The sequence below is a fragment of the Squalius cephalus genome, assembly GCF_949319135.1.
Source record: "Squalius cephalus genome assembly, chromosome: 12".
NCBI classification, from domain to species: domain Eukaryota; kingdom Metazoa; phylum Chordata; class Actinopteri; order Cypriniformes; family Leuciscidae; genus Squalius; species Squalius cephalus.
In genome coordinates this window covers 35,878,519-35,897,377 of record NC_137133.1, presented here as the reverse complement: position 1 = coordinate 35,897,377, position 18,859 = coordinate 35,878,519, and the positions used below count along the sequence as shown (strand labels likewise).

Sequence of the window (18,859 nt, the reverse complement as noted above, 5' to 3'; positions counted from 1 at the left end):
ATACTAGTGTTTTTCATGTCTGATTCTTCAGGTTCGCTCCCATCACCAGTACTTGGATCTGTGTCAGCGCACAACTGCTGCCTCCTGCTGTCCCAGCTGGACACTTGGGAACTACATAGCCGTCCTTACAAACAAATCCTCCTGCCAAATGATCACAGAGCGAGATGTTTCCCACACCCTAAAAATCCTGCGCTCCTGTGCAAAGTATTACCACAACGGCACCCTTGGTCCTGAGTGTTGGGACATGACCACCCGTAAGAAGGACCTCAAGTGTAGCAACGTGCCGCGGAAGTGTACAAAATACAATGCCGTGTATCAGATTTTTCACTTTTTGGTGGACAAAGACTTTCTGAACCCAAAGAACACTGAGTACCTTCCACCTAACCTCAAGTACAGCATGCTCTTCTCTCCCACGGAGAAAGGAGAAACAATGATGAACATTTACTTGGACAACTTTGAGAACTGGAACTCCTCAGATGGGATCACGACCATCACAGGAATAGAATTTGGCATTAAACACAACTTGTTTCAGGACTACCTGCTAACAGATACCATGTATCCCGCAATAGCTATTGTGATTGTGTTGGTGGTTATGTGCGTCTACACAAAATCAATGTTCATCACCCTTATGACCATGTTTGCTATCATTAGTTCTCTGATTGTCTCGTATTTCCTATACCGTGTGGTCTTCAACTTTGACTTCTTCCCCTTCATGAACCTCACTGCGCTCATCATATTGGTGGGAATTGGTGCAGACGATGCCTTCGTGCTCTGTGACGTCTGGAACTACACAAAGTTTGACAAACCCAATTCTGAGCTCTCTGAAGCGGTTAGCGTCACGCTTCAACACGCGGCACTCTCAATGTTTGTCACCAGCTTCACCACAGCCGCTGCCTTTTACGCCAATTACGTTAGCAACATCACTGCTATCAGATGTTTCGGTGTATACGCTGGTACTGCCATCCTGGTTAACTATATACTGATGGTCACCTGGTTGCCAGCTGTGGTGGTCCTACACGAGCGGTACCTGGTCAACGTCTTTACATGCTCTCGGTCACAACACCGCCAGACGACGGGCATTACAATGTTTTGGACAAGCCTTTGCCAAATGGTCAACAAGTGTCTTTTTAGCATCTCTGAGGCCTCACGGATTTTCTTTGAGAAGGTTTTGCCCTGCGTCGTGATCAAGTTGCGCTACTTGTGGCTCTTGTGGTTCCTGGGTTTGACAGTGGGTGGCGCCTACGTTGTTTGCGTGAATCCCAAGATGAAACTGCCTTCTCTGGAGCTGTCGGAGTTCCAGGTGTTTCGTTCCTCACATCCCTTTGAACGCTACGATGCGGAGTACAAAAAACTCTTTATGTTTGAACGGGTCAACCATGGGGAAGACCTACACATGCCGATCACCATAATTTGGGGTGTTACTCCAGTTGACAGTGGAGATCCCCTGAACCCCAAAAATAAGGGTAAACTAACACTCGACACAACCTTCAATATTGCGAGTCCTGGAAGTCAGGTTTGGATTCTCAATTTTTGCCAGAAGCTTAGGAACCAAAGCTTTGTGTTCCAGTCGGAGGAGCAAGACTTCACGAGCTGTTTCATGGAGACTTTCAAGCAGTGGATGGAAAACCAAGACTGTGAGGAAGCATCCGTCTATCCCTGCTGTAGTCAGTCCACGTTCCCTTACCGGCAAGACGTCTTTGAGTTGTGCATCAAACGAGCCATTATGGAGCTTGACCGAAGCACCATCTACCACCTCGACAGCAAGACTCCAGGCCCAAGGTTTGACATCAATGACACAATTCGGGCAATTGTGCTCGAGTTTCAAAGTACCTACCATTTCACTCTGGCGTATGAGAAGATGCATCAGTTTTACAGAGAAGTTGATGCTTGGATTGAAGAGGAGCTTAGGGATGCTCCTGAGGGACTGAACTACGGATGGTTCGTAAGCAACTTGGAGTTCTACGACCTACAGGATAGCCTTTCGGATGGGACTCTTATTGCTATGGCATTATCGGTGGTGGTGGCCTTCAGTGTTATGCTCCTGACCACCTGGAATATCATCATCAGCCTCTACGCCATCATATCCATCGCAGGAACCATATTTGTAACAGTTGGGTCGTTGGTGCTCTTGGGTTGGGAACTAAATGTGCTTGAATCAGTGACGATCTCAGTTGCTGTAGGTCTCTCTGTGGACTTTGCTGTTCATTACGGCGTGGCATACCGTCTTGCCCCAGAACCAGACAGGGAAGGAAAGGTGATTTTCTCCTTGAGTAGAATGGGCTCGGCTATAGCTATGGCAGCACTCACAACATTTGTAGCCGGTGCAATGATGATGCCATCCACAGTTCTGGCCTACACCCAACTGGGCACGTTTTTGATGCTAATCATGTGCATTAGTTGGGCCTTTGCTACGTTTTTCTTTCAATGCATGTGTCGCTGTCTTGGTCCTCAGGGCACCTGTGGACAGATTCCTTTGCCAAAGAAACTCCAGTGCTACACCTTTACAGAGCACACGCCTGAAAGCCAATCTAATCCAAGCCAAGGTAAACTTGGTGCTTGCTACACGACCAAGTACCAGATTGATAACGCAAGAAGTGAGGGTCGACATGAACACTATGAGCTTGAGCCCTTGGCGCTGAATGTCAGAAATGAGGAAAAGGCTTCCGACGAGGAACAGGAGGCATGTACACAGTTGCACAACGGTATCACTTCTCATCACTCAACCATGTGCTCACCACACACTCCACTGAAAAGCAACACCGACTCAAGAGAACCCAATCCTGAGCTTGAAAATGGCTCAGAACTTTCTCATCCTCATCAGTATACTTACAATACAAGGTGCACCTGTGAGAACTCAATGCATCAATATATGAGGGAGCGACAAAGGACTCCTTATCATCCTTGCAGCCAATCTCGAGAAACCCAATGCTCCGCTAATCAGACCAATCGCTTACCTGTGGGTCAGAACTTTCAGTCCTCATGGGATACGACGCACACTCCCACTAATTGTGGCCACTTTTGCTCTCAGAGTCAAACATCAAGACCAGTCCCTCACAGATGTTTCCCTGGAGGCTACAGCATGCAAACAGTGCATCTTTTGCATCAGGCGCTGTTGTCCGATACTGCAGTGCACGACGAGTCTCACATCAGTGCAAGTGGCCCCAGTTCGCCTCTACCAGAGAACCAGAACTTTCCAGCTCACATTCAGTTTCCAGATGTTCAGCGCTGCTCTTTGCCTGACACAACTCAAGTCTGTACTGTTAATCATGATACACAGAAGACAGGAGACCTAGGATTAAATGCCCAGACCCCTCAAAAAATACCATTGAACCATATAAAAACAAAAGTAAATGGCACTTGTGTTTTAATACAGGACAGTTGTGAGATTCGCGAAGTGATTCCAGTGGTACCGGAGGAGAGTGTAAAATTCAATCAAAGTAACAAAGGCAATAATGAAAGGGCAGAGCCTGTCTCTCCCAAAAAAAACTGTTTTAAAAAGACTGTAAAAGTGAAGTGCAATTCTGTAGAGTTTCACAAGCCAAAAACCAGCGTGCCTACTATTGCCATTAATTCGAAAGCCTCATCTGAGAGTTTATGCTAACATGTAAAGTTAGTGTTAGACTGCGATATCAAAGCATATTGCCATATTGTTAAGATTTAGCACAGAAAAGCAACTACAGGAGAGCGTTCCTTGACATTATGTGCATGTGAATGCTGACATGACGTCAAGGGAAACATTTATATTTGAAAACAAGTCTTATTTAAGAAGACACTATTTTAACCCACTGGCTGGTATTTGTGTGACCTCTCATATTTTTTTTTATATCTGGCCACAGGCCATCACTTTTTCATGAGAACAAAAAAAAACGTATACAGAATTTATTTTCCTGCACATTTCATATGAACTTGTATATATTTTTTGTGTGTATGTATTTGAGTCATGCACTTTTTTTGTTGATGTTGATTTGATTGTTTCGCCTGTAAAGTAAACATCAGTAGTTTATGTGCTGGTGAACTGAAAAACTGTTTGTGCTTTGTTTCAAAGTTGTCGTTGTTTCTTCCCAGTTTCTCGGATAAAACTGCCTCCTTCTGCAGTGTGCAAACATTTACATTAGCCTCAGGACTTCAGGAAAATCTAGTCAGTTTATGACTTGTGTGAATCTAAGTGTACAAATGTGTCCTTGACATATACTGTGTGTATGTCTCACCCAAACATTTATTTATTAACTAAGTCATCTTAAAAAATTAGGGCGTTTTTTTTTAAAGAAAGATAATCACCAATTTTACATTATTTATGTTCTATACAATTGGTTTTTGGTTATTTAATATTGGGTCTACAAATAAAGGCTGCTATCTGGTATAATAATAGTAGCAATAATAATTCAAATGTACAATACAGTTGTGAAATATATATTTTATGTGAACGTGTCACCTGATATGTGCTTTTTTTTGGAGTAACCATCAGGTTTATTTAAATAACAATGCAAGTCATGTTTTAACAAGTAGTGTCACACAGATATTTGGACACTTGGTACGAATTATAAGACTCAGTATGATTTATTCAACTTTATTTGCCAAATCCTGGAACACAATGAAAAAATAAAAATAAAAGGTGTTGCTGTAAATCGAGAATTTACATAATAGCTAAAAAGAATTCATAATTCTACTGACCTTCACACCAATTGACAATGAGAAGTACATTCACATTATGGATTATACAAAATAAACTATACAATACAAAATAAACTATACAATACAGTATGGTTTCCAGCTTTAATTTTTGGTGAAGTCATTGTCCAAAAGAGAGCAGGTCAACACTGTAGGATGGATGGATGAAAGTCTGGGAGCAAAGCAAGTTATATAAGCATTTGTACAAGAATCATACACAAGTCCTTCATAGTTACACTGCAGTGTCAGTGAGAACGTTTGCTTCTTCAAGATTTTTTTCAACCTCATTGACTTTAGCATTTGTTTGTTTTACCTTGGTGTTTTTTCTAATTTTATGCAGAAGTTGGTCATAAAACCACTCCAAGTCCTGGTTGTCATCGGGCCACAGAAGGTATCTTCTGTTCTCAATGTAGGATCTCAGTTGTTCGTACTTCAGTAACCTGTACTGCGGTATGTTCCCTACAACCAGCACCACCAGAATGTCCTTTAGCTCCACTAGCATCCTGCACTGTGCCAGGGTGAAGGTTTCTAGGCACCAGCCATCCTTGAGGAAACGTTCAGACACCACACAAAGGGTTTTATGACTGTTCTGGATTGCGTTTCGCATGTTGGTAAGATGGTCCTCCCCGGGTATGAAGTCTCGCTCCTCGAAGCAGCAGTGGAGTGTGTTCTGCTCTGAGAACTGAGAGTCTAGTCTGTTCAGTAGCGCTCTTTCTACCCACTTCATATCACTGGAACTAAAACAAAGATAAACATCGTACAAGAATCGTTCAGGATCAGGATCCTCTCGCTTTCCATCCACAAGTTCGCCAGTGAGCTTTTTGTAAAGCTTGAAGATGTAGCCACGTCCATGGACATAAATGATGGCGCTAGCAGTGAGTAATATGATAAGTGCGGTACAGAAAGTAAAAAGCACAAGCCTTAGTTTTTCAGATCTCCTCTCTTCCTCTACATCCTCACATTGTATGTTGGATCTCACAACCGGAACCATGTAGTGATCCTCAGGACTTGCACATATCACATCCTCAATGGGGTGAACAATGGTTACGTTGGTTTGATTGAGCCATGTTTGGAAATCCCTTAACTTGCAATCGCAGTGGAAATTGTTGTTCATCAGGCTGAGGTAGTGGAGGCTGCTAAAGAGATTTGGATCCACTGAATAAATATTATTATGTTCAAGACTAAGCTTTTGAAGACTTTCAGGGAATATACCGTTTGAAAGGTACTTCAGAGAGTTGAAGGACAAATCCAATAAGGTCAAAGAGGTAAGGTCTTTGAAAATGTCTTTGGGAAGTGACTGTAGGAGGTTGAAACTCAGAAAAAGCTGCTGTAACTGGTGAAGATTGTTAAACACGTTTAAACATTTTCCTTCAGACCAGATAACTTCCAAACCTGCATATGCAAGATCAAGGATTTGTACTTTTTGTGAAAGCACGTTATGTCTGTCATTAGGGCAATAAACAAGCTCGTTGCCTTGAAGAACAATTTCCACAATTTGAGGAAATCCCTCTAGTATTGTGTAGAGTTCAGACATGGAAGAAAGCTTGTTAAAATGCAGGTCAAGGGTTGTAAGATTTTTGGTAGTTTTGAGTAAACCAGACACAAATGTAATTTTGTTGTCACCCAAGTAGAGCTTCTCCAGGTTTGGTAAGGGGTCAAATCTATCAACATGTTTGAGAGCATTTCCTGTTAAGTCTAGGTTGAGCAGATTTGGAAGCCCTTGAAATGACTGACTTTCAAGCATCCATATATGATTACAAGACAAATCAAGCACCTCAAGCTTCTCTAGATTCTGAAATGTTTTAGAATCAATATTACCAAGGAAGTTTTTGGACAGGTTTAGCTTCAGTAAATTTGTCATACCCAAAAAAGCACTGTTTTCAATCTTGTTGATCTGACTTTCTGCCAATGTAATTTGTTCTAGACTTGACAAATAACTAAATACTGAAAATGACAGAGTAAAAATGCGTGAATTGGAGAGATCGAAAACCTTAATACCACTCGCCTCAAGACCCTTGAATGTGAATTTATCTGGATCTTTTGAATTACTACCAGAAGATTTGCCCATGCTGTAACTGTTACTGAGAATGAGACTTTGGATTTTGGTACCAGTGATTGCATTAAAAAAACGCTTTGCCATGTTAACATTAAAGCTGTTTCCAGACAGGTCTAATTCAGTTATGGACATGTTCTTAAATGGGTTTCCACACTTGTCCCATCCTAACCAGTACTCGCTCATGTCTTGCAGTCTCACGGAGGACAGTTTCAGAAGCGTGAAATGTTTACCCTGAAAGCCGAGGAGCTCTTCTTCACAGATGCTCTTCACTTTGTTGCGAGAGAGATCGAGCCAATGGAATCTCCTCATGTTTAAAAAGAATGATGCCGGCTGGATTCTTTGAATGTTGTTCTCATGCAAGTCAAGCATCTCGAGAGACACCAGAGGTTTGAGGAAGTCAGCAGACAAAATGGCATCATCTAAATTGCACTGACTGAGAGTGAGAATCTCAAGGTTGCTTAATCCATTTAACGCTCCTCTCTCTATTTTCAGGAAGTGGTTGTAGTCTAGCTGAAGTGATGTTAAATTAGCTAGTCTTCTGAATGTATTGTTTCTGATCACAAGTCCTGGTGTTTGGTGCTTCAGTATAAGGGCTTGTAGTCCATCCAGAAGAGAAAAGGATGTTTCGTTGAGTTCAGCAATACTGTTGTTACTCAGATCCACTTCATTTACATGTGTGGGAAGCTCTGGCACCTCTTGAAGACCTTTATCAATGCAGAGGGCGACAGAGGCGACAATTGAACACACGGAGGTGCATTTCACAATTTGAGTGGTGATGCAAAATCCAAGGAGGATCAGAGATAATCTGTGTTGTTTTGCCATTCTGAGATCCCTGTAGAAAACAAGTTACAAAATTTACCCACACATTTTTTAAATTTTTTAATTTGATCATTTACTCAAAGATTATACTCCACAGCAGCATGCAGGTTTGGTTGGGCCAACACAAGGATGTTTATGGAAACATTTTCACAAAGCCTTTATGTATGGTGCTCTATAAAAGTATTTTAATGGATTATTTATGCCTTGTAATGCACGTCATAATGCATGATATGGTCTTATGAATAATTGTTACCACACATTTATAATAGCTTACATTTCTTACATTCTTATCTATTCGCCTTTAGAAGATATAATGCATTAAAACATATGACAAACAACCAGTTTCTGATGTAACAATCAATCTGCAAATATTATAATGCATTTTTAACTTTGATTACAGTGATTTATGAAAAGTTATAAAGCACACTATGAATACATTCATAATGCAATACATAAAGGCTTTAAGTAAAGTGTTACCAAATTTTAATTCTTGGGCAAAGAATCCCTTCTGAAAATTAACCATGGTTTTACTTCAAATAAAAAATAAAATAAAAAACATAGTTACTATAGGTAAACCATGGCAACCACAAAATAACAATGGCTTTGTTCTAACCTAAACACTACCCATAGTTTTAACATGGCATTTGTGGTAAAACTGTGTTTATACACATGGTAATCATTTTTTTTTTTTTTAAACATGGTTAGGCTACTCCACTTTTACTCAAAACGGTTAATTTTCGTAAAATGTGCATTTTAAGTTTCTAAATACAGTGTGGTTAGCAAACATAATATAAAATGCAAATCTTAAATGTAGCCTATAGTTCAGACTAAACCTACTGAATAAGGCATAAAGCCAGGACAGCCACGTCTATAGAACTAGTTTATCTTACTAATTGTTTGTTTAACTAGTTTAAGGTTCAGTGACTTCCGAGAAAAACACCAAAGTAGATTTAAATGTGGTATTCGTTTTATTATACAACATACGGTATTGAGAGATTTGCAACAAAAGTCATGGTTAATAATAACTTATCAACTGTGTTTTACCTGTTCGACCCGTTTCTGAAGTCATTTGATAGTCACATAGACAGGTAAAGTTTCAGAGGTTCCGTACGGCGATAGCGCGGAGTTGATCTGTTCTTTCTTCCTTCGTTTCATTTGTGTTTCCCAATGTTTCTGAAATAGGCAACAACCTTCTGACCCTGCAGTGACTCGGTTTCCGGTGAAGAGTCATTCGAGAACAGAAAGTTCTAAGACACCCCAGTAGGTAAACAGCAACTCAACGGTGTAGTTTTGTTAGCCTTATCTATGCTTCCACACAAAACGTGCAGTATCCCTCCACTCTGTGCTACTGTGTTCAATTGTCTTGTAGCATAGGCTACTATGGTAAGACCAAACGTTAGCAGCAATAGCAGTATGTACTACAGGGGCAGTCATGTTATTGATTTATGTTTTATTCATTAAAGAAACAGATCTAGAACAACGACCGATACAGTCATATTTCGTATTTTAACCCATATTTCAATACGTTATTGTGCCTGTGAACTGTTCAAACATACTGACAGTGACTAGATTAAACATAGTGGAGTTCATCATATAAATTAGTTCATTTTGATGCACGTTTTTAATCTAAGAATGAAATCGATTTATCTTTATGCTTTTAAAAAAACTGCCGCTCGAAAGAACAAAAAAGCGCGGGCGCTTACAATTCAAAAAGTAACGGTCATTCATGGAGAACAACAGACACATTATTCTCGGGACGATTTCTTTAATAATTACTACTAATTACTAATTGTATGAGTGGTTTATCAGATTTTAAAAACCCTGGTACATCACATTGTATAAGATACGGTTGTTTTTGTTTATTGGCAGACTGCAAACAAAGCAGTTTAAAGGTATGAATAGCATCTGTTGTTAAGACTTGTTAAAGTGATCTGTGCAAACAAACGAAACGAATAATATATTTTGCTGTATATGAAAGCTATAAAGTTATTTTAATGTCAGGTTACATAAGGGGACACCTGAAGGCAGTTAATTTATTTTGAGAAATGAATTTATTTGATAAACTAATTGGAGAAAGTATTATTCCTCTTTTATGTTAAGGAGGAAATTCACAAAGGTTCTAGAAATTGTAAGTTATATATTTAATAATATAATTTATTAAAATATTTGATGTATTTATATGATGGCCTATATTTTATTTTTCAAAATTAGAGTCAAAATTACATTAACACAAACAATACCATGAGGGAAATAACTCAAACTGAAGGTTTAATACACAGCAAACAAAAGAGCTAACAAGATGATTAATGAGAACACAGGTGAACAGGATGATTAATAAAAAAAATTTAAAAAGTGAACTGGGTCAAATGACAGGCACAGGAAAAACGTAACCAAAATACTTACATCTAACAATGTCTTTCATTGTTAACCAGAAACAAATCAGAGCTTTTGTCAATAGAAATCTGCATTAGCTGAAAACCTGGCCAAGTGAAAAGTATTATGTTACATTTTTGCATATAATATATGACCATAATTAATGTACTTCTGTTTTTGCATACTGTAATTCGAATATTGAGAGGTCATTTATGTAACAGAAGCTAAATTAAATTGTGTACATTAGTCATAAAATCACTGTTATGTAAAATGTTGCATCCAATTTAATAAACATTCAACACCATGGTGTAAGATGGGAGTTCAAACAAAAAGTAACTCTCAAAGCCAAAACAAATAAAGCAAAAGGGTTTTTGATTGCACAATGGACCTGACTTCTCAATGGGGATGTTTTTAAAAGGAAGTTCCTGCATGTGCATAAAGAAGGACATGTTGTTATACGAGGCTTTCAGTCTGATGTCAATAGAATATGAATACAATATAAAGTCTATACTGTTAGTTAATTACATTTTATTTATTTTTTCTTGTTATGGGAACAGGAAATGAATTTGAAGGCTATTCTTTGGTCAGCTATGTTTACATAAGGTGCCACTGAGAGATTGCTTTCTGTATAAAGCAGAATGCAGAATGTTAATATTAGTTTTGCAATGTTGTCTTCTTTTTCAATGTGCCTCATTACAATGAAGGGATCATAACAGGAAATTTGGCCAGATGGCATTGTGAGATCAACTAAGGATATAATATTATACATTTTTCAATGAAGACAACAGAATTATAGTTGTCAGCCATGGTGAGATTTCACTTCAATATTTACATAATCAGACATTTGACCCCGGATGTTGCTGTGGGGCCTTGTTGCTATATTTCCTGTTCAAAGGACACAGGCCATGACAACATTTGTCAATACTGAGGTTTCTTAACAAATTTCATTAATGTACAAACTGTCCAAATCCAAAAACATAAGGTCAGATTGTGTCATCGTGTTTTTTTCACTAGTGGTTTCCTAGTTTTGCAATTTGGCCAGTATTTAGGAAATAAGGTCAAAGTAAACTGAGTGTCTTTTTATTCAGTTACCATTTTTAGGTTGTACATTTATTTACAGATAAAGTAGGCATTTGCTTAATTTCTTCATTTCTAATTAATATTACATTATGAATTTACAAGCTCCGTTGGGAAGTGGTTGAAGATGTTTAGGTTTTGCAAAGTATCCTGAGGTCTTTATCCACTTCTGCACACATTCTGCTATAATTAGCATTTCAGACATTTAATGAAAATATCAGCAGGTTCACAGACAATATTTTATATTAGCTATTTTGTGAGAGAATAGAAATAGAATGTTATGAATGAAATATTCTTTCATTATAAATAACTCATCACACACACATATGTATACACATAGAAAACACAAGAAAATGCATCTGCATTATGCATTCTAACTAATTGGAAACCTTAGGTGATTAGGTAAGGTTTTACAGAATGCATAATCAACAAATATACCATAATTATACTGCTGTGTTTGCATGGACATTCAATGCTTCAGGCTTTGGATGGTTGGTTGGTTGATTTGTTTGATTAACCTTGGTATCTTTTCTTATTTCATGCAGAAGTTGGTCATAAAACCACTCCAAGTCCTGGTTGTCATCGGGCCACTGAAGGTATCTTCTGTTCTCAATGTAGGATCTCACTTGTTTGAACTTCAGTAACCTGTACTGCGGTATGTTCCCTACAACCAGCACCACCAGAATGTCCTTTAGCTCCACTTCCATCCATCTTTGTGCCAGAATAAAGGCTTCTAGGCACCAGCCATCCTTGAGGAAACGTTCAGACACCACACAAAGGGTTTTTCGACTATTCTGGATTGCGTTTCTCATGTTGGTAAGATGGTCCTCCCCGGGTATGAAGTCTCGCTCCTCGAAGCAGCAGTGGAGTGTGTTCTGCTCTGAGAACTGAGAGTCTAGTCTGTTCAGTAGCGCTCTTTCTACCCACTTCATATCACTGGAACTAAAACAAAGATACACATCGTACAAGAATCGATCAGGATCAGGTTCCTCTCGCTTTCCATCCACAAGATTGCCAGTGAGCTTTTTGTAAAGCTTGAAGATGTAGCCACGCCGACGGACATAAATGATGGCGCTAGCAGTGAGTAATATGATAAGTGCGGTACAGAAAATAAAAAGCACAAGCCTTAGTTTTTCAGATCTCCTCTCTTCCTCTACATCCTCACATTGTATGTTGGATCTCACAACCGGAACCATGTACTGATCCTCAGGACTTGCACATATCACATCCTCAATGGGGTGAACAATGGTTACGTTGGTTTGATTGAGCCATGTTTGGAAATCCCTTAGCTTGCAATCGCAACGGAAATCATTTTTGATCAGACTGAGGTAGTGGAGGCTGCTAAAGAGATTTGGATCCACTGAATAAATAGAATTATATTCAAGATTAAGTATTCGAAGACTTTCAGGGAATATACCGTTTGGAAGGTACTTCAAAGAGTTGAAGGACAAATCTAAAAAAAACAAAGAAGTAAGGTCTTTGAAAATGTCTTTGGGAAGTGACTGTAGTCCATTGGCAGTCAGAGAAAGCTGTTCTAACTGGTGAAGATTGTTAAACACGTTTAAACATTTTCCTTCTGACCAGATCAGCTGCATCGTTGAAAGTCCAAGATGAAGAAGTTGTAGTTTGTCTGAAGCCACTATTTGTCTTTGATTATAACAACTCGAAAACTTATTACCTTGAAGAAAGATTTTTTCTATTTGAGGAAATTCCCGTAGTATTGTGTACAGATCTGACAAGTCCTTTAATCTGTTGAATTCCAGGTCAAGGGTTGTGAGGTTTTTAGCAATGTTGGATAAACCAGACAAAGATGAAATTCTGTTCTCACCCAAGTAGAGTGTCTTCAGGTTTAGTAGGGTTGCAAATTCATGAACTGATTCAAGAGCATTTCCTGTTAAATTTAAGATGAGTAAACTTGGGAGACCCTGAAATGATTTATCTCCAAGAACCCTTATATGGTTATAAGACAAATCAAGCACCTCAAGTTTCTCTAGATTCTGAAATGTATTGGAATCAATATTACCCAAAAAGTTTTTGGACAGGTTTAGCTTTAGTAAATTTGTCATACCAAAAAATGCATCAGTTTCAATAATGTTGATCTCATTTTGTGCCAATGTAATTTGTTGTAGATCTGGAAAATTAGTAAATACTGAATTTGACAAAGCGAAAATTTTTGATTTGGACAAATCGAAAATTGTAATACCACTCGCCTCAAGTCCCTTAAATGTGAATTTATCTGGATCTTTTAAATTGTTATAACCAAAAGAACTACCCATGCTGTAACTGTTGCTGAGAATGAGACTTTGGATTTTGGTACCAGTGATTGCATCAAAAAAACGCTTTGCCATGTTAACATTAAAGCTGTTTCCAGACAGGTCTAATTCAGTTATGGACATGTTCTTAAATGGGTTTCCACACTTGTCCCATCCTAACCAGTACTCGCTCATGTCTTGCAGTCTCACGGAGGACAGTTTCAGAAGCGTGAAATGTTTACCCTGAAAGCCGAGGAGCTCTTCTTCACAGATGCTCTTCACATTGTTGCGAGAGAGATCGAGCCAATGGAATCTCCTCATGTTTAAAAAGAATGATGCCGGCTGGATTCTTTGAATATTGTTCTCACGCAAGTCAAGCATCTCGAGAGACACCAGAGGTTTGAGGAAGTCAGCAGACAAAATGGCATCATCTAAACTGCACTGAGTGAGAGTGAGAATCTCAAGGTTGGATAATCCGTTAAACGCTCCTGTCTCTATTTTCAGGAAGTGGTTGTAGTCTAGTTTAAGTCCTCTTAGATTGGAGAGTCTTCTAAACGTGTTGTTTCTGATCACAAGTCCTGGTGTTTGTTGCTCCAGTTTAAGGACTAGTAGACCTTCAAGACGAGGAAAGGATGTTTCGTTGAGTTCAGCAATGCTGTTAAAACTCAGATCCACATCGTTTACATATGTGGGCAGCTCTGGCACCTGATGAAGACTTTTAAATGTGCAGAAGGCAGCATAATCATGAACTGAACACACAGAGGTGCATTTCACAACTTCAGTGTTGATGCACAATCCAAAGAGGATCAGTGTGAATGTATATCCCATTCTGAGAGCACTGTGGAAAAAAAAAAGAAAAAAACCTTGAGCGGCTGTGCTATTTAAGTTAATATTTATGTAGAACAAGTTTATCTTACTCATTGTTTGCTTAAGGTAAAGGTTCAGTGATTTAAAAAAAAAAAAAAGCATATACAACATAAAAAGATTCTGATACATGCAGCAATCTGAACATTTTACTGCAAAGTTGATGCCTAATAACAGAGCATTTAGCGTCTTACCAGGTTCGGTCCCTAATCCATACAGCGTTTTCTTAAGTCTTGTTGTGGTAGTATTAAATACTGAGAACGTTTCAATAACGCAATATTATCAGTTAGATAAAGAGCTACCCATCTTCCTCTCGCGTGAGTTCCGGCAAAAGTGAATTATTCCTCCGTTCTCTCTCCCTTTATTTCATTTGTTTCTCAACATTTCTCAAATAGGAAATAACTTTCTGACGCAGTGATTCATTTTCCGGTGAGGAGTTCTGCACGTTTGAGTGCAGTAACTCTGGATAAACTACCTTTGTTTCAGCTTCATTCATAAATTCGGAAGTTTTCAACGGTAGCATATTTTAACATTAACACATTTTGTTATTTTGGATTTTAGTTAGACCAGTTACAGAATCGCCGTTCATTTATTTACAAAAACATATTCAGCGTAGATATATACAATTGTAGCCTACAACACAGTAATGATCAAGGATTAGCCAACAAAAATGACTGAACATTAACCCTTGCCACTCAAAGAAAAAAACACTAGCCTTTATGAGCAATGTACGAGTATGAAGTAACTTGTTCCTTACTGCCCACTAGAGAGCGATATTAACCAACATCACTATAGGAAAACCAGCAGAATCCGCTGTAGGAGGGCAATAACACTGGCAGATACTGGAAATAAATTAAAAATAGAACGTTTAGAAATAGTTCATTAATGCTGCACTGCGCATGTCTTTTCCAGTCTATCAGCATATTTGGACAGAGATGTTGATGAAGCGAGAGAGAACGAAACAAGGTTCTGTAAATGAAATTTGCCACACGTTATATTAAAATATAGTATTTATTCTCTTCAAACACCACCATTTAGGAATACTGACATTAATGAGTTATTCAAACGTGTGCAAAGTTAAGTTTTTCTGACACTCTATAGCCTAATAACATGAGGGAAGATGCCCCCCTTAAAAACCATGTGCATTTATGTTTAAAATGTAACATATAAGTTTAGCATAATGGCATCAGCCAATGTGCTATTATAGGAAATAAATGAAACATTTGCTAATTTTAGTTATTATTACATTTAAAAATAATAATAACAACATGCCAATTCTGGGTGGCGCATCTTACCCCAATGGTCTAATTTCATCTTTTTACTTCAAAATAAAAATTATAACTTTTTACTTTTACTCCACAAATCTTAAAACAATAATGTGGCCGCAAATCCATCATTAACAAACAGACACACAAAAAACTTTGACATTCAACATAATAGCCTATTCAGTGTCACAGATCGCTATTTTCCAGATATAAAATTAGATACAAAAACGTCTCAATGTGAAGTGAGCGAGGCCGACCAGAAAGACCATACAAGTTACAATGCAAACCATTATTGCCAAAAGACTGCCCAATGAGATTGACATCGGCTTGTCGGTTGGGGGTTTACTTGTAGATATAGAAACATCAAAAGGTGTTGAGCTTCCTGAACCATCAAAGTCTTCTCTCACACATTTGACCTGGTCCAAAAGCAAGTATCCTTCACTGCAGGAACATACAAACCCTCCAGGTGTATTTTCACAATCATGGTCACAGTAATCACTTTCGCATTCATCAATGTCAACGCATTTTTGTTCATCTTCAAGTAGGAAACCTTCGGGGCAGTCGCACTGGGCGTTGTTGTTGGGGTCACATTCAGCTGGGCACTCGTAATCTGTACAGTGCAATATACATACGTGCATGTCCTTCGTCGACTGTATGAATCCATCATAGCATGAACATTGATAACTGCCTTCAGTGTTGGTGCATTCGTGCTCGCATGGTGCAGACTCGCATTCGTCTTCATCAACGCAAATGCCACTTTCTTTGCGAAAGCCGGGCTTGCAATCTTCGGGAGACATTGCATGTGCAGCTTGAAACACCGGCTCGCATTCCCCGGGCGCACAAGCGTCCTGTTTGCTGCATGTGACTCGGTTACTGTCGAGTTTAAATCCAGGCTGACAGATGCATGTGTTGTTAGGAAAGCTCCCATCGCACTTATAATCACACCCACCAACAGAAAACTCACAACTCCAAGGTGCTTGAAGCCACTCGCCTTCTAAACAAACATGTTTGGTTCTCAGCGGCTGTAATGTCCCTATTGTGCCTGGAGGAATTTCTTGGAGGAGTTCGCTTGCATTAAACCCAAAAGCAGTTTCATATTCGATTGCTGAACCGTTGCTCAGTGGCTGACAATAATTGAGGTTTTCATATTCGCACAAATAACCATCGATTATGTCATCGCAAGGTCTTTCGGCCCATTTCTGAACTTTTTGTGACACTGAAGCACATAGTGGAGAACAAACCGCTCGGTCGCTTTCCCAGTTGATGTAGTGGCTTGCGTTGTCTCCAGTGACCCATTTGTATCCCTTTAACACATCGTTTGCATGTGAACACTGATATCTCAGCCCAAGCCAAAAGTTTCCAGAAGTGCCATTCAACAATTTAGCAAGAATATTGGCCGATTTTCTGTGGCGTACGGTCATCAAATGTCCTCCTCTCTCCTGACAGACTCGCTGCGCCGAATCAAAACTCAAGCTGTTGGTTTGGATGGCGAAGCATTTTCCCTCCACACAATGACCGTCACTGATTTTCCCCCCGTGAACTTTCAGAACAACGAGCGCCAGCGCCATTCCTATGAACTCTCTCATATCTGCGGAACCGTTATGTACCGATATTCACCAAGTTATATATGGAGAAGTGTCCGTGCTGTTAGAGTCCGAGGTGTGTCGTGCCGCATTTATAATGACATCCATGTCTCCAAAAATTAAAAGAAGTCCGTGTTTTCTGGCAGAGATCCCGGAGCGCCACTAACTTTCCCTCTCTCTCTCTCTCTCTCTCTCGCTCTCTCTCTCGCTCTCTCTCTCTCTCGGTCTGCGCGAATGTGTTTGGATAGCCTACACGATATCCATCCTGAGTATTTAATTTCCAAATTAGTTACCGAGAATAGATGTCACCTTTTCACCTAACTATGTTTTGGTCAAGCTATAGCCCACTCTTCCTAAGATAGATAGATAGATAGATAGATAGATAGTAATACTTTACAATAAGGTTCATAAGTTAAAGCTGCAGTCCGTAACTTTTTTGGGTTAAAAATTATCCAAAATAATTTTTTAAGCAAGTACATAACCACTCAGTGTTCAAAACTCTCTGCTTGCCTCAGCTCGATTCCAGTGGTACTGGGGGATTTCCGCGGGAAATTCAAGCATGTCATTAGTCACATCTGTCCACATAAAGAAGAGTCTCGGCTAGTAGGCTAGTAGGCTATACTGCCCTACAAAGGCAAAAGACCTTAAGTCGCTAGAGTGTGGAACTGAGAAAAATGACTTTAAAGATTTTTAGTTGTCCCGCCAAATTAATTATAGGTAGGACACTGGAAATCTGGCAAATAGATGTTTAAGTAATGGAAATTATATACATAAAAAAAATTTGAGCTCAAACTTGACTTTTGACCACTATTTTAAAGTTACTGTACTCTGCCTTTGTATTGTCAGCAAAAAGTGAGAAGTCATGCCAAGGCAAAAGGCAGTAACTTCCACATTATCAATATTTAGTTGCTGATCACCATTAACAAAATCATTATAGTAACACCTGTATAAAATCTAGTGATCATGGCATTTATTTTGTATGATTTACAATTATTTATAGCCATCTACTTATTGCTATCCTGTGCTTTGGTTGCATTCTGATGGCATTATTAATACATTTGACATGACAAAATACCTCCATAAGATATATTAGTCCAGCGTTGACTCGACCGCGTTTAGGGCGGGGCTGAAGGCGAAGTTTTGGCACTCTGCCAGCTAGTTTGCCAAGCTTTAATTCTTGGTTGTATTCATCTGATACGGCAATGTGTAACGTTTTTCTGTCAACTCTGCATAATCCTTCGCGATCGATATCGCACGTTTGTTGATGGAGCGGGTTCAGACCATACTAAATGTTCTGACCGCAATTGTGCAGGACAAAGCTCTGAGGACATCAGAAGTTAGAGGGACTGATGGCAGCTGTACAAAGTACACAGGCTACACCGTAATTTTAATTTTAATGGACATTAAAACAAAGGCAGATAACCTTACAACCTGGTAGGTAGCATTATTTGATTGAACACCGGCACCGTAACTTCATATTGACGCGCGGCTGAACAAAGGCAGAGCACCGTAACTCGTAATTTGAGCGTTCCAAAACAAAGCCAAAGAGCGGTAACTGATGTTACGGTGTTCTGCCTTGGTTTCTCATGGGCTTTTGGAAGTTACTGTTAAGACAAATCATTATTTTCTCGAAAAAACAACGGAATTGATTCAAGATACTTATCCACATGATAAAGGAGGTCTTGAATGTGCCAAAAATATAAATAACTCATTTTCGACCAAAAACGAAGTTACAGTCTTTTGCCTTTGCACGGCAGTATAGTAGGAGTGTGAGGATGTAGGAGGTAGAGATTTATAGCCTTTTCTCACAGCACTTGATATAATTAAACTTAGCAATTTGATGGCAGATCCAGAAAGGTTCAAATGACAATCACCAGTGACAACTAGATTCACCCTTTGTAA

The 18,859-nt window shown here is 39.2% G+C and overlaps 4 protein-coding genes across 5 annotated transcripts in view; 1 reads left to right on the top strand and 3 right to left on the bottom strand.

The window, feature by feature from the left end:
* Positions 1–4,758, top strand: part of disp1 (dispatched homolog 1) — an 80,792-nt gene extending 76,034 nt beyond the window's left edge. For both annotated transcript variants that reach the window (XM_079888023.1, XM_079888024.1), the window contains exon 8: positions 32–4,758. In XM_079888023.1, the coding sequence (XP_079744149.1) occupies positions 32–3,601 (3,570 nt within the window). In that variant the 3' untranslated portion in view covers positions 3,602–4,758. The remainder of the gene's footprint in view (positions 1–31) is intronic.
* A 101-nt stretch (positions 4,759–4,859) lies between these two features.
* Positions 4,860–8,892, bottom strand: LOC307168265 (toll-like receptor 5). Its single transcript, XM_079888026.1, has 2 exons — positions 8,588–8,892; positions 4,860–7,556 (listed from the first exon to the last, which is right to left on the bottom strand). Exon 2 carries the CDS (start codon positions 7,544–7,546, stop codon positions 4,901–4,903), a length of 2,646 nt encoding a protein of 881 aa, XP_079744152.1. The 5' UTR covers positions 7,547–7,556; positions 8,588–8,892; the 3' UTR covers positions 4,860–4,900.
* Positions 8,893–9,792: 900 nt separating this feature from the next.
* Positions 9,793–14,073, bottom strand: LOC307168266 (toll-like receptor 5; the record flags this gene model as incomplete). The annotated part of the gene is made up of 1 exon (XM_079888027.1): positions 9,793–14,073. One exon carries the CDS (start codon positions 14,071–14,073, stop codon positions 11,437–11,439), a length of 2,637 nt encoding a protein of 878 aa, XP_079744153.1. The 3' UTR covers positions 9,793–11,436.
* A 1,036-nt stretch (positions 14,074–15,109) lies between these two features.
* On the bottom strand, positions 15,110–17,146 carry LOC307168273 (thrombomodulin-like). Its single transcript, XM_079888037.1, has one exon. The coding sequence runs from the start codon at positions 16,958–16,960 to the stop codon at positions 15,590–15,592; it is 1,371 nt and encodes a 456-aa protein (XP_079744163.1). The 5' UTR covers positions 16,961–17,146; the 3' UTR covers positions 15,110–15,589.
* Positions 17,147–18,859: the final 1,713 nt, after the last annotated feature.

Excerpts from the sequence above, each read along its gene's own strand:
- LOC307168273 (XM_079888037.1), bottom strand. The coding sequence starts at position 16,960 with ATGAGAGAGTTCATAGGAATGGCGCTGGCGCTCGTTGTTCTGAAAGTT.
- LOC307168265 (XM_079888026.1), bottom strand. The coding sequence starts at position 7,546 with ATGGCAAAACAACACAGATTATCTCTGATCCTCCTTGGATTTTGCATC.